Source organism: Orbicella faveolata, unplaced genomic scaffold (assembly GCF_042242905.1).
Source record: "Orbicella faveolata isolate gen_17 unplaced genomic scaffold, um_ofav_v1 contig_25, whole genome shotgun sequence".
NCBI classification, from domain to species: domain Eukaryota; kingdom Metazoa; phylum Cnidaria; class Anthozoa; order Scleractinia; family Merulinidae; genus Orbicella; species Orbicella faveolata.
The window spans coordinates 12,822,061-12,838,387 of record NW_028301553.1 but is presented as its reverse complement, the minus strand read 5'-3'; the positions used below and the strand labels follow the sequence as shown (position 1 = coordinate 12,838,387).

Here is a 16,327-nt window from a genome sequence, read left to right as displayed (position 1 = left end):
GTTTTCAGCTGAGAGATTCTTACAGAGAGGGCCAGGATTTTATTGTTGTGTATTCCGCTGACAAGAAAACTCTTTATGCTTACGCTTATGCTTATGTATGCCCGGTTCACACTCAAGTATTCACAACATAATCATAAGCATAAGCATAAGAAAATGGAAAAAGTTCCATTCCTTGAGCTTATGCTTATGCTTTTGCTTAAGCTTATGTAACCCCGGTTCACACTTATTTTTCTTATGCTTATGTTCATGCTTATGCTTATGCTTATGTCAAAGTGTGAACCAGCCCTTAATCTTATTTAAAGCTCGTTTTTATTCAAAAGTTGTAATAACTGAAGAAGGTCTCTGACCGAAACGTTTTTATTAAATTTTTTAATCTTTTTTATGTCAGAAGTTTTCCGTCCTCACAGTTTTTTAATTCTCTACGTTCGTTTATGCTGTGAGGTTTGCACTAGGAATCTTTAGTAGTCCTCCTGACGTTGTGACACTTTTGTTGGCCCGAGAGTTCTGGTAACAATTTTATATATATATATATAAAATTATATGTAGCCGATAGGTCACGTGACTGGATTGTTCGCTCACATAGAATTGCTGTAAAAAATCAATTAGGCTCACTATTCAATATTGCACAAACCTTTTTAGGCATTTTGTTCAGTGATTCCTAGTTTATAAAATTTACAAACAGGTCCACAAAGTAACTACAAATGATGGCAAAATCATTGTGAAATTCATTCTGCCTAGCGTAGTTAAGTTTCGCAAGCTAGTGCACTTTAAATGAAATTAAAAAAAAAAACATCTTTTGAATTATAGAAAATTACAAATATTGCTTACAGAAGGGCCTCAACTTGATACCAAAGTCCTGCAAAGTTTCTTTACCTCAGTGCATTAAATCGAATATAGCGCAGTTTACAGTTATGAATAACGGTCTGTTTTTTTTAAAGTCAGGAATATATCTTTATTTATCTACTAGGAGAGTCTTAAGTCCTTCACGATAATTTCTACTAAAAATAACACAGATACAAGGATTTACGGCACAGTTTGCTCGAGCCATGTAATAAGCAACAAAGCGAAAGGTTTGGAGGCCGCAAGACGATGGAATGTTATACAATCTAAAGGCGATGAGTAACAAGTGGATAGTGAGGGGAAAAAGCAAACTACAAACCCTAACACAATAGCAATGGTCATCCTTAGCACGATTGCTTTGGAACACACCGTTTGATATCACGTAGGTTTGTGAAGACTTTCCCTTACAATCGAATCGCTAAGAAGGAACCATAAGTATTTTCCTTGCAATTGAAAACTCGTTTCACCTTCTACCTCTCCAAAAGAACCAACTTGACACAGTGCAAGCGACTGTAATACGGCCTTAGACGGCGGATATTCGAAACTCGGCAGGGGAAGGGCATTCCTATATGAAAAGGTCGGGGATGCTCGACGTCGCGGGTACAAATCAAGGATTCTGATCTCACTTAGGGTGTTGATGGCGAAACGTCACTATTTTTAGCCGTCAAAGTATCGTTTAGGTTGCATTCGAAGAAACAATAATAAAAGAAATGCCATAATTTTATTTCTGTCTTTAGGCTTCATTTGCGCTGATCTCCCCAGCACGAGAGTCGGGTCTACAAGTGCGCGTGGGATCCTTTCTTGAACAATGGCTAGTGATCGCACCTATTCCGTTTTAAGTGGTATCTTTCAGGGGTCTAATAAAGCTCGAGCAACGCCCACATTAGCCTCCTGTAGGAGTCAAATTCAAAATTTTCCACGAGCATCCCTGACCTTTTCATATGGGGGTCAATTCCCCCCACCCTCCCCCTTGGGGTTTCAAATGTCCAACAAGAAGTGACCCTGTGAGGGAGTGATGGAGTGAAATCTCTCCGCCACTACAACTTTAAAAATAATATTTTCTAAGTTAAAAAGGAATGATACTTTATTCTTTAATAGTGTATTGACATTTCTACGTGTTTTATTGTTTCCTAATTTCAGAAAATTGATTGAGAGTGTACGAAATAACAACAAATGACGGCAAAAACATTAACAATTGTTACGGTATCACTCATCTGACAGGAAAGATACACTACAAACCCAACTTATTATTTATTTAACGATTCGTGGTGAAATATCCTGGTTACAAAGGAGAGCCTTCTAAACAATGCAATCTATATATCATCAAACTAACTTAAGCCTATTACTAAAACTTCAGTTACCTTGACACAAACCCACAGTAAGCGTCGATATCTCCGATGAAATCTCCTCTCGATCCATTTGACTTTAGATCAAGTTCCTCAATAGCTCTTTCTTGGTATAGCCTCTCCAGTGAGTCTCTGTCGACAACAATCCACGCTTGTTCGTTGAGTCCTTATATACAATTAACTAATATTCTAGAACGTTCTTGGAGCTTCTAACACAACTATTTATGTAGCATTACATCGTAATTAGATCTTTTAGTAGAATGTTTTAAACTGTTCCATAACGTGACAGTAGAAGGTTCTGGCACAAACATTGCGCGACTATGTAATAAACATTCTAGAAATTACCAGAACTTAGTATTAACAATTGCTCTTCATAACACAAAAGAACGAAAGTTTTCTAAGTGTGCATTGAAACAAAGAGAAATTTGATTTACACGGTTAGGGTCGACGGAAAACTTGCCGAGAATTTAAAACCACTCCAAATCTAGCTCAAAGAGAAAGTACACTAAATGATTGTGAACGCAGTTTCCTAAAAAGGGTTCGAAACCGTTCTGCGATCAAAATAAGGTAAGGCGGTTTTGTTATTTTCTGCTATGTTTTGTTAGTTTCAGGTCGACTGACCCTCCCAGCCGTACATACACAAGTATCATAAGTTTCTGCGCTGTTGATCATTTACCTAAGAAAAGTCTTAAGTCCTTCATGATAATTTCTACTGAAAATAAAACAAATACTGGGACTCATGCATGGCATAATTTGCGTTGGCGATTAAAAAAGCAACGGAGGAAAAATATTGGAAGCCACAAGACATCATGATGGCTGAAGCAAAGAAGACAAGAAAATACCTGATAATTAGGGGCAGCCGGCAAATTGCGGACCCTAACACAATAGCAATGTATGGCCATACTTAACACATTTCGTTCCCTTTATACTGTGGGGTTAGATAAATTATGCCTGCATAATTTCGAGCATAATACATAATGCCGGCATAATAGTCATGTTTAAGAGCATAAAAGTTGTTAAAATTATCCTGCTAATAAAAACATCAAACTAATGTGTTTAAAAAAATCTCAGTTGTGGGTGTGTGGCTGCTTTATGCACTTATTTGGCTTTCTCGAAGGCCTAGTTGTCCGTTTGAAGGCCAGACTACCTTACTTTATTCCTAGCTCCCCAGAAAGTTTTCACTTGTCGTGAACCGAACTGAAGAGGCTGCTGACATTTAGCTATTGTTGCTCCGTATCAGAGCATTCTTCTTTCAAAGGCGTAATTGTTATTTAAAAGAAGGACATTAAATAATATGTTAGCCCCTATTTTGTTTTTCTTTGCGCAAAATTCACCCAGCATCTTTGAGCATAATGTTAGGGCACCAGCATAATTTCGAGCATAATACTATGATTTTAGGAGTGACGCTCGAAAGCATATTGCTCAACTTTTCGAACATAATTTATCTAACCCTACTTTACTGGCGCTGTTGTCCAGCGTTGGCCGATTGTTCGCCTGGAATCTTCTATGACTTGAGCTTAAAATAGATGATAATGTATAGTATGGCTATCAACACAAACGGGATACAAAAGACCATTACAATCATCGGTAAGCGGTAAAAGGATGTGGACTCTTCAAAGACTTCATTCCGATGCTGGTCACACACAAACCTTTCTCGATATTCAAGAAGTTTGGTGACGACGAGTTCCGGGGCGAGAATGACCGACGCAAGAATCCATATGGCGAGAAATTCATTAGCTGCCTGTTTACGTTTTCCTGTGTTGAAGTCAGCTGTATTCTTTCAGCCAAGGAGATTGCTAGAAGGCCAAGACGTACGCGATGGACCTTCGTCAATTTGACAGCAAGATCCAGGTAGAAATTCAAATTATTCTCTTGTTATGTACGTTAATTGTAGGCGCAAATTTTGCAATGGAAGGTTCTTTCAAACCCAAGTCTCCTTTCAGCTGTTGGCAATAGGGCCATAGCATGTCATCTGCATGTTTTATTTTTTCCAAGTAGAGTGGAAAGTCGACACTGTGAAAGTCGTGAAGTTATTCTAGATATGACACCTCTAATATGTAATGAATGTCACTGTCTTCATCTACATTTGAAATGTTAAATCCAAAGGAAAGTCATTCCCCGATAGCCAAGCAAAACCATCTATGGGCAATGGCCGAGACAAAGCACATCATACAAATTATTTGCATCGAGATAGATGATACATTTTGATTCCTCATCTACTGTAGTCTAAGATTCGGTAGTCAGATACTTATTATTTGCCTCACTATAAAGATTCCAAATTACACTAATTCCTCATTTTATAAACCAATGCATATCTCCATCTCGTAGTAGCTCGATTTCAGTGCCGGGTATAACTTATAATAATTTAAGCAAATTTCTATGAAATATTCGAACGTCTGCCAGTAAAAGGATATCTGATTTCACATACAAACAGTCGTACTCCCCGAGAGAACGACTCTCAACCTGTTGAAGAAATATTCTCCGTATGAGCATAATTCTCCTCTGCAATGTGCTCATCTTTAGGTTAGTTGTGAAAAACGGCATAATGGGAGGGGGAGGGGGTGGGAGGGAGAAAATTTATTCACGTTTGTTTATGGCTTTTCCTTAACTTCTCCAGGTGTTTCACAGGACCTGCTTTCACAGGTTTTTCTGTACATAATAGATAAACTCATCTTTGAAGTGTTCCAGGCGCAAGCCAGTTTACCCATCCCCGACCACCTCTTTGTCTTTAAAAAGGAATTCATAGGAAACGCTGTCCAGAACACCTCACTTTAACGCCGCTTCAGAGACAGCTTCAAAGCCTGGAGGACTTGCGCTGTCCCAGACTGGACCAGCTGGCTCCAAAAATGAAAATTAGTCCAGTACCAATTGCAACGCAGACGAAGGCCACAGAATTTGCAATTTGGTTGGCTGGCAAAGCCTTGGGTTCTGTGACCGATTTGTACGCCAGTTAAGTTTAATCTTCTTTTCAACACTAAATTTATAGATGCTTCAATTGATGGATAATCTAGGAAGTAAAATCGACATCGGGATGAGAAAATGAAGACTATTATTCTTTGTAAATTTAGGTGAGCGTGCACGAAGCCGGCCAATTGTAGAAGAAAAACAAGCAAAAGCCAAATGAAAAACAAATCTTACACATAAAAGGTAGTCTATCAAAGAAAGCAGAAACACTAAAGCTTTACAAATCAAGAGAGTAACTTCTCAAATAAGATTGAAAAAAAAAATCAACTTTACTTTTCTCATGTTCTTTAAAAGAAATCGTTGGTCCAAACACGGAAAAGCAAATTCCATTTCACCTACATAAGTGTTTCCCAGGCAGAAAAAATAAGTAATTAGTATTAAGTAATAATAATAATAATATTAATAATAATAAAATAATGAAAGCTTAAGTAAAATCTCCTCAGAAAACCTATTTACAAATCTGCACACATTCCACTATCGTAGACTAAAACTTTGATGAAAATAAAACTATCATGATATCCTAAAATACTAATTTACAAGCTCATGCCATCATCGACTTTCTAAAATTAGTGGACACACGCCCGGTCAGCGTTTAAACGGCATAATTTCATTTCATTAATAATAATAATAATAATAATAATTTTTAATTAATAATAAAGCAAACTTTATTGAGTTCTTTTTCATACAAACTTGAATCTTAGATATATCTGGTAAAAATTCATATGGCCTACCTACATAATTATACTCTGTAATGAATAATAATGATAATAATAAAAATAATAATAATTATAATAATAATAATAATAATAATAATGATAATAATAATAGTGATAATAATAATGGCGGGTTTGGGAGGCCCAGGGAAGAACAAATTGTGGAATATGAATCTATCTACTCTGTTACACTTAGGAAAGGCAAATGTTAGGTTTCACGACTTTTCCCTGCCCCCAACAAATGAATAACCCTTAAAAACCTTTTTTTCTTCAACCAGGACAACTTTCGAGCAAGAAGCAAAAAGCGCCTGCACACTGGAGCCACGCAATGTTTTTCGGGTTTAAAGTTTTCCACTTGTCTTTTTGGCCTGTTTTTGCTTAGCGACTCTTGAGGGGAAAGCTAGAACTACCTTTTCGTTACTGTTTACAATCACACTACGTGGGCAAATTCACTTATAAGTCTTTGAAATTATATATTCGTTTCAAATAGGATACTGAATAGAACGAGTTTGAATTTTCCGTTTCTGACTCAGGGAAAGTTTTACCGGCTTAGCAAGAATGTATTCTTACAGAATATATATATATATATATATATATATATATATATATATTTTTTTTTTAATAATTTTAATTTACAAAACACAGTTCTACAATACTTACGTTACTTACAATACGGGTCACTTATGCTGGCAATACAATACTCAATACAGTTCCTTACAGAAAATACAATTACTTGCAATACGGGCTACTTACACTGCTAACAATATAATACTCTACTTACGTTACTTGCTGTACATACAGTTACTTACAATACGTTATACTGTATATTGACTTTGAGGAGGGAGGAGTACTTCTCACTAAAACATTTAATTAAGACAAATTTTCAAGCTTGTATTTAAAGTGTAGCTTACTGATAAAATCCTGAATGGAGATGGCCAGGTTATTTAACTTCATTGAATCTTACAGAATATGTTCGATGCATTCTCGAATTTACATTAACTGTTTCAAGATATTACTATAGTAGTTACAGGCTTTTGATATTTGTTGTAATATACTTTACTCTATTTATGTTCTTATTTTGGTGTATATCTATTTATTGTGTATTCTATGCTAGGTAATAGCTTCAGGGCTCCTATTGATAGCGGAGATGCTTTTGTAAGCTCCCTGAAGGGACTACCCTGAAAATTTACCTGTAGATTTGTAATTTTAAATAAAGGTGTCTATTTATTTATTTAGAACTGCCGAAGTATTTCCCGGGTACTTTATGGGAAAAGGCAAAAGTGATAAACGTCCACCAATGTTTTTCTAGTTTAATTTTTTGCTCTGAGGATCGAAGGTGTGATTGATATCGAACCGATGTGTTTATAACATGGTGAGAATCGTATGAAGTACGAAGCTGCTCGCGGCTGATAGGAAAACATCCGGACACTGCCCCTTAATTGTAAGGTGCAAGTGATTGACAGAGGCTTCCTGTTCAGGTTTTCGCCCCGCTGGTCAACAAATGAACTAGAGTGTGACACGGAATAATATTCGTCGCCTTTAAAAATGCTACCAGAGGTAAAGCCTCTAAAATAATACACAGAACGCTCCCAACATGTTCTATTACGCCTTGTTAATAAAACAAAAATTGTGACAGGCACTACTACTTTAGAAACAACTGGTACATGAATAATTATATTATGAGCTCAGCAGAGGCCAGAACCAGAAAGTTTTAATTATCTTATATGCAATTAACCTCATGATTAAGAAAAGGACTGCTAACGTATATAAACCATTGCAATGCGCCAAAAGACTGATTGTCTTAGGTTCAGACTAGGGCTAAGAATTACAACGGTTTGTTGAAAGATAAAAAATGTTTGCTGCACCTCTGTAGTTTATAATCACTGCGGGGTCGAACGAAGGGAACATTTGGCGATTAAAAAAAGGCAGGAGGAGAAAGAGCGTTTCATTCATTTTACATGAAATGACTCTTTAAATTCCTCTCTTGTACATAAAATACAAGACCCCAAGCCGTTATGAAAATTGGAAATGGGTCCACGAAACAATTACAACTGGTGAAAAAGGGAAATGTCAAAAGAACGCCTGCAAACCGTTCTGTGAAGTTTATCAACGGTACGTTGATTCAAATAAAAAGCATTATTGAAATAATATGTTATTTGAATGGTTTTCCACGCGACGGAAAACTTCTCATAACTCCAAAGTGATGATAACTTACCCAGCCAGTATCCAACCCATCTGTAAAGTTTATTAAAGGCATTATAGTGCACAATACAAAGCAGTTTTAAATTAACGTGTTTTATAAGTTTTAGATCCACTGAACCTCTCGACAGACTCTACAGAAGGTTAATACACCGTTCAAATGACATTTATCTAAGGAGAGTCTTAAGTCCTTCACGATAATTGCTACTGAAAATAAAACAGATACAAGGATTTATGGCACAATTTGCGCTGAGCATTAAAAAAGCAGAAGAGTTAAAATATTGGAAGCCACAAGACATCACGATATCCGATGCAAAGAAGACGAGTAAATACATGATAATGAAGGGCAACCAGCAAACTGCAAACCCCAACACAATAGCAATGGCCATCTTTAACACGTTTCGTTCCCTTTGCCGGCGTTGCTCAGCTTCAGTGTTGGCCGATTGCTCGCCTGGAATCTTCCGCGACTTGAGCTTAAAAAAGATGATAATGTATAGTATGGCTATCAACACTAACGGGATAAAAATGAATACGACCGAAAATGCCACGAAGTAATTATTAAAAGAGAAGGTCTCTCCAAAGACTTCGTTCCATAGCATCTTGCATTCCAATCTCCCTGGATATTCAACAAGTTTCATGACGAAGAGATATGGGGAGCCTACAGCCATCGCGATGATCCAAGTGGTGAGAATGAAGAACGGGCACAGTTTTGAACTGATGGGCGGAGAACGGATAGGAAATACCACAGCTCCAAATCGATCCACTGCTATCAGAACCATGCTTAGAACAGACACAAGTCCGGAGGCATGTGTTAAGAAGAAAACCAGCTTACATAAGGCCTGGCCAAGAGGACCACCAATCAGCCAAGCGTCCTTGATATAGAGCCCTTGCATCAACATAGGGATCAAGAAAATCGGGTACAGCAGATCGGAGATGGCCATGCTTACGATTAAAAAGTTGATAGGTTTTCTCATGGTTTTCGTCTTGTATACAATTATTCCGATTACCGTGTTCCCAGCCAGCGAAACAAGAAAAATCGAGCAGTAAAAAAACGTTTTTCCGATTTTTTCTACTGTAGGATTGTTGAAACAGGTCGATGGCTGTGATCCATTCATCACTGTATTTACGTTTTCCGACATTGTTTTTAATTATGTCCAGTTTCTTTTTCCGTTACCTTCTTACTCTCCTGAATGAGTATTCTTCTGGTGTGTTCACTTAATAACTTCGGTCTTTTTACGTGCTACCGAAGGCGGGATAATTGTTTGTCTTGATGTCGTCAGTCGCGCGAAAATAATTACCTTAACGAATGGTACGGAGATCCACAGACATTTGAGTGCGCCTCTCCATCGGAAACACGTCAGCTTATGCCACAATTTACCTCCTATTACAGAACTTGACAACGACGTACACTGGCAGCGGAAATTGTCCTGAAATAACACTGCTACGCCAGATGAAGTAGCGACAGCAAGTCTTTTGTTTAGCTTTGCCTACAGTATATGATAAACAGTGCTGTTATTAATTGAACGTGCGCAATTGTCTTTTCAAATCATTAACAATTGATGTAGTTTAATCAAAGGACGTCATGACCGTGATGGTGTTTGGATATCTGATCTTAATTAGCATAGATTTTAACGACTTTAACTCTTCGTTTTCTTCTTAGTTTTACTTTCTATTGAGGAGGTATATTAAACACTGCAGATAGTGTTGGTCAAACATGCTCCGCTGCGCGACGTATTTTCAACTTTCTTTTCATTGTTTGGAAATGTGATCAAACACGGTCTTTCGTGTTTGATATAGTACATGAGTGAACTCATGATGCATTTGCGAGGCAGCCGTTCAATACGTGGTTTACGCTGTTATATTATCGAACATTAAGATTTCTTAGTTTAAATTCCGACAAGGAGCAGCCTCTGCTAGGCCATGCGAGAATTCTGACTTTGAACATCCCTTGCAGAGTTAATGTCAAACCTAATAAGAACGCTTAAAGCCTGTAATATTGTGTTTCGAACTGGTGGGAAACGTCCGTTGTAATTAAAATAATGATAACTTCAATATTAATTTTATCTCGCGGGGTCAGATAAATTGCTCTGAACTGTATTAAAACTATTACCATTTATTTGGTTTTTGGAAACTCTATTTTCTCCCATTATTGCTCAGCGGAAATTAACTTTTTTGTTCGTTGCATCTTTTGTTCCATATATTGTCATGTAAATCAGGAAAGTGAGATTTGATAAATTAAATTAAAAGCACTGCAAAAATTTCTTTTATTTGTTTAATGGTCAGTTCTCACACCTTTTAGATTTATTCCTCAGTAAGAGTGATCAACGTTTTCTGTCCCTCAAATTAATTTAAAAAAAGTTCGTTTGAGAATTCCCATAGTACATAACAATGCTCGGCCTAATTTACCTTTCAAACAGCCGGCTGAGTATGTGGACTCCAAAAACTGACTAACAAAAAGCAAAATGCATTATCGCTGGCTAGAACAACATATAATTCGATGTGTACTTTATCTATACAAGTGGACATTAAAGCTTCTGGCTACAGTACTTAATGTTCTGCATGTTTTTTAGAAGCTTCAATTCTTTTACTTAACATTTGAAATTCAACTTATGGGAATTTTCCCAAAACATCCCGATCTAGGTTTAGATCAAAAATTAATTGAAATTTTGCACTATGGGCGTAACTGAGTCATAATTACATTCCTGGAATAACCAGAAACATAATTCCTACCAGAAACAGAATTAATACCATTGAATTTGGTAGATATCAGGGTAGATGTGTTCTGCTAGGTTGTGTGTCTGCAATCCCTTACAGTCCTAAAGCCCGAATTGTCAAAAAACCTTGGTTCTATGGTCTCTGATAATTGCTAATTTATCAGCTATAACCGCGGAAAATTGCATCCCCTAAATATGCTTCGATCGAACCAAGCAGCTGAATTGGGCTTGTTTACACGTGTACACCATGCCTGCTGAGGTTGTTTCCCAGAATGTAATTCGAATTAACTTTCACGGAAAAAAAAAAAAAGAATAGCAAGAATAATCAGTACGTTTCTTCCTGTTTTGAAATACTCGAGAAAAAAATGAATATCTTTTGCACTAATTACCCGCTTTTGACCAGAATCGCCGCTAGAATATTCAAGTTGTAAGCGTTTCATTAAACATACTGAAACACATTTATAAGGTGGTTTACTGCTACACTACAGGTAAATCAACTAACACATGTACAGTTGTTCAAAGTTGTATGAGTAATAAACGTCTTAAAAGACGTGAAATACATTTTTTGCCTTTTTAGGAGGACGCATATCTAATAAAATACATTTTACGTTATTATTTGTATGTTTTTTCCGACTTTCAAGGACTTGTTTTGGTATTTAAAAGGAGTCGCTCCTCCGGTACTTTCTGCCTCATGAACTTTTCAAAATTTCATGAGCCGCGAAGAATGACTGGTTTTATACTGGTTTATACTGGTTTTATACAATATCACAGTTAGAGTTAATGTTGTATGCAAAGCAGGTGTCTGTTAAGGGAAAACATTTAAGAGCAAATTCCCACAAAATCAAACAAAATCAAATTTCTTCGGCAAGGCTAGAAAATTGAAATTTACTCGTCTTTTGCTTATAGCTAGCCCCTAGCAAGAGTGCAAACAGGCTGTAGTTTTTTCCTTGAAATAGCTTTGTCTTTCCGAGAAAAACGACATTTTCGATTTAACCTTCAGAGTCAATTTCATGCAATTTAGCGAGTCCCAACGTGGCTGAAAATCGGCTGAAAATGGACCATTTTCATTCGATTCGCATTTCGCAACCATTGAGCGCAGAAAAGTTGTGATACAAACAGCTTACTGCAGAACTATTCCTTGTCTAAGAAAGAACAGTTTCAAGAATATTGGATTAATCTAATTATTTGACGGTAAACAAAACCAGAGTGTTCTCCAAAATTGAGTTAGTCAGTCGGTGAAAAGAATTGTCATTTTGACCATGTGCCATATCTCGGAATTCCAAAAGATTTTAGATTCTAACTATACTAGCATAGGTCTTTCATTATATGTAAAGTTTAGTTTGGGCAAATGATTAGGCACTCGTCAAAAAATTATTCAAAATGGTTCACAAAAGACACAAAATCACGCCAGCAGCTACCGAGTGCGTGACCAAAAGTATCATCAGCATACCGGCATTTAATATTTCAGTTCGAAACCTCAGCAATACCAAGCAGTATAAATGACATACACATAAACCTACTTCGGTTTGTAGTATCCTGAATCTTGCAAACTGATTCTTTCCCTGCATTTCTTGTCAGTACTCATATCCGACTTTGAAGAAAAAAAATTACTGTCTCAAGTCCCATGTATGTATTATTGGATGTATCATTCTATCTGTTATTTGTGTCGTTTGATTAAGCCTGTAGTAACTGCTAAAAGCGTTATTCCACGTGTGACTTTCGGGTTTCCATTTTGAAGACGTTTGAAAGGCCTCCAGTTTGACTGAAGATGTTTATCCTAGACCGGTGCGCTACAACATATTTTACATGGAGATGAGGGTCGGGATTTCAGAGCTTTAAACAGAGTTACTTTTCTTTGTTTGAATTTTAAGCCACAAAGACCCTGTTAGTGTGTAGCATTTTATCGCTTCACCTAAGAAAAGAGGCCCTGAATTAGAACTAAGATCGAGATATTGGGAAAATTCTAACGTTTTTTCTTTCGGAAATAATCCCCACTCTACCCCTACCCTGTGTGCAAAGACTTTTGCTGCACAATATGCAAATAAGATAGTCAAGACATGATAACCCAGCTAAGGTAAACATATTTATATTGTTTTATGCTTAAGTAGTGCTGATATTCTTGTGATATTTCGAACTGAAGTGATTTAATGACAAAAACAATGGTAGCACTTTTCGTCACGCATTCGACTGCTGGCGTTATTTTAATTTTTTTGTGTGTGATTTGAATTTTTTTGTGACGAGTGCCTAATCATTTGCCCAAACTAAACATTACATATATTAAAAGACCTATGCTAGTATAGTTCGAATCTAATATCTTTTGGAATTCCGAGACATGGCACATGGTCAAAATGACAATTCTTTTCACCGACTGACGAACTCATTGTTGGAGAACCCTTTGGTTCTGTTTACCGCCATATAGTTGGATTAATCCAATATTCTTAAAATGGGCTTTTATGAACAAGGAATAGTTCTGCATTAAGTTGATTGTATTACAAATTTTTTTGCGCTCGATAGTTCCGAAATGCAAATGGAATGAAAACGGTCGATTTCCAGCCCAGTTAGCACTCGTTAGATTGATGTCTGGACGTTAAATCGATGTCCTTTTCCTCGGAAATACCAAGATATTTGAAGAAAAAAACTACATAGCGTTTTTACTTTTACTAAGGCCTACTTATATGCAACAGTAGGGCAAATTCGATTTTTCAAGCCTTACCGAACTATTTTTGATCTTTGTGTACATTTGCTCTTAAGTAACCCGAGTAATAACACGGTACAGATGATTGACATAAATAAAACTTCCCGTTCATGGTTCCCACAGAGTCAACAAACTACTCCAGTAATCCGCAATTTTAGTATGGAAACTCATTATTTGTGCCTTGCGGAGGAGCACAAATATGATGGATGGAAGTCAATGAAAACGGCTTAAATTTACTTACGTTATTTAAAAGCGATTGGTCCACCCTCATAAATAAGAGCACAAACACTTCAGAATGCTAAAATTATCAGGATGAGTCAATCTTTTCACAGAACGTGGCAGCCTTCTCGCGGCCATCTTGATATCGTGTCGTTTGAAAACTTGGATTAAAAAATGCGGTATTTTCAATTAAAACATATGCCATCGAGCTAGAAACTAACAAGACTGTGTATATGCTGGAAATCTTTTAACCAATAAATATAACCTCAGAAGGGGCTTTCGATTTCTGATTGTAGAATATAAAGACGCCACGCAAACGTGCCCAATAGGATCTTGAAGCAATCTTTCGTTCGCTAGAGTTCTCAATAGCGACCGTAGATATTGTCGTAGCCACCCTTACATTTTTATTTTCTTCGTCCTTATCCCATCTTTTTTCAGATGTTCAAGGACTACCACTGAGGCTATATCTTGGTCCAAGGTACTTCGTTGACTTCTCTATGTCTCAGTATCTGCGCGCTCTTAAAAACCGAAAAGTCTGGTAACGAGACCGTGCGAGCTTCAGCAGTCTCCAAGAAAGTGTAGTTTCAGATTTTTCTTTTTTTAGCATTTAAGATATAAAGATATAAAACCACGGATTAATTTGAACATTGTATTTACTGTACCTATGCAATTAAAAATATACACATTTTCATGTAATAAAATAATATAGTATAAATTCAAGTTTGTATAATTTCTGAGGTGAAAAATACCATTTCTAAACCCGGGAGACTGCGACTTAATATGATATGATATGACTGATATACTTCTGCTTAAAAATATGATACTATGTCGACTGCGTTTGACTTGTACTACAGAATGATTAATGGCGACCCATTTTGAATAATACGATGTTTAAAAACCTAGTCCCCGTCCTTATGGTTCCTCGCAAAAGGTTTCTGTCATCAATAGGGGGCCTAAGGTTTTCTAACGTATTATTTCAATAGGCCCTTTGCACGATCCGGTCACATGGTATGGAACTGATTATGCGGGACGCAAGTTACACAGTGGGACTTCCAAAACAAAGCAACTCGTACCAACCCAGCCAGACTTTTCTTTGTTTTGAAAGTCCCACTGTGTAACTTGCGTCCCAGCATAATTTATTCCGTACCATGTGACCGGATCCTGCAAAGGGCCTATTGAGTGAGATCTCCTGCTTTCACTCCAGGCAGACAAGGAACCCCAGGCTTTTGTCTGCGAGAACAGGACCATGAGATCTAGCAAAAAGCGACGGGATAGAGAACCACTTACCAAACAAAAAAAGAGAATGAAGAAGAAAAAGAATACTCCGTAAGTTCAGAGTACGGTATGGATACAGATAGACTGAGATACAGGAGATGTAGACGATGCTGTGTAAGTTTTAGGTGAAGTCTTCTACAGTAAGCTATAAAAGGCTATTAAACATTCATTGATTATTTGCAATGAACTATAAAATGAAAGAAAATGTGTAAGATTTATTGAGGGGTATCTCGGGGCGAGGGGATTTTGAATAAATTCATTGATAAATAGGACAACTGTTCTTGTGAGGAATTACGAGGTTGATCATGATTCGGAGCTCGGGGTGAAAATGGGTAGAGCGTTACTCGCTTAATAGGCAGGATGACTCTTTGGAGAAGCCAATGTTAGTCCGCGTACGCACTTTGAACATCTTTGACTATACTGTCGGGGACAACTCAGGACATATACATGTAGAGCACATTGGAAACCATAATTGGCTCGGTCAAAAGGGACAACTTTTTTCCCCTTTCATCGTTCGATAAAAGATGGCTCGGGAGTGAAGTTAACCCTTCCACCTGGGACAAAGTTACTCCACATAAATAGAACCTGAATCTAAACGTCCCGGTTCTATGGCAATAAATATTGCTTATAATACAAGGCTGAGTTCAGTGAAATTTCATTAAAAAAAATCATGTTTTAGTGCGTGCCGAATAGAGTACGAGACTAGTGCTTATAAGACAAGGCTGAGTTAATGCAATTTTATTGAAAAAATACACCTTTTAGTGCGTGCCGAATAGAATACGAGACATATGGGTTATTGACCAAGTGTGAGGTCAATATGGCTGGATATTGGTCAAGTTCTTTTTCTGCGTGTTTATGGAGCGAGACGGAGTCGAGGTCCATCTTGACCGAACAAGCTTGGTCACTAAAGGATTTATTATATGGCTTTCGAGGAAATGTTTCTTGCGGGACACCGCGGGCAAGATATCTCTATCTTGCCCGCTCGGGTGGCCAATCACAGGGCAGGATTTGGTTCATCTTGCCCGCTCACGGAGCTGGCCATATGATAATGGTACTTATAAGACAAGGCTGAGTTTAGTGCAATTTCATTTCAGTATAATTTGTTTTATTGCGTGCCGAATAGCGTACTATAGCGAATGAAACACGCAAAGGTCACAGCTATTAAGTGCCAGGCGGCTTGGGGTCTGCCATGTGCTCTTGCATAACTACATAATTTTAAATAATTTATGCGTCGTAATCATCTCGGCATGGTACTCTATTCGGCATTTTACAACTCTTCACTTACTACTCAAACGGTTACGAAAACTAGAAAAGAGTCCACGAAATAACTATAAATGGCGGGAAATGAAATATCAAAAGAAG

The 16,327-nt window shown here is 37.3% G+C and overlaps 1 protein-coding gene across 1 annotated transcript; it reads right to left on the bottom strand.

The window, feature by feature from the left end:
- Nucleotides 1–7,487: 7,487 nt before the first annotated feature.
- Nucleotides 7,488–9,404, bottom strand: LOC110042116 (QRFP-like peptide receptor). Its single transcript, XM_020747454.2, has one exon. It carries the CDS (start codon nt 9,199–9,201, stop codon nt 8,230–8,232), a length of 972 nt encoding a protein of 323 aa, XP_020603113.2. The 5' UTR covers nt 9,202–9,404; the 3' UTR covers nt 7,488–8,229.
- Between the last annotated feature and the right edge of the window lie 6,923 nt (nt 9,405–16,327).

What these genes read in the sequence shown, in the direction of transcription:
- LOC110042116 (XM_020747454.2), bottom strand. Translation starts at nt 9,201, where the DNA reads ATGTCGGAAAACGTAAATACAGTGATGAATGGATCACAGCCATCGACC.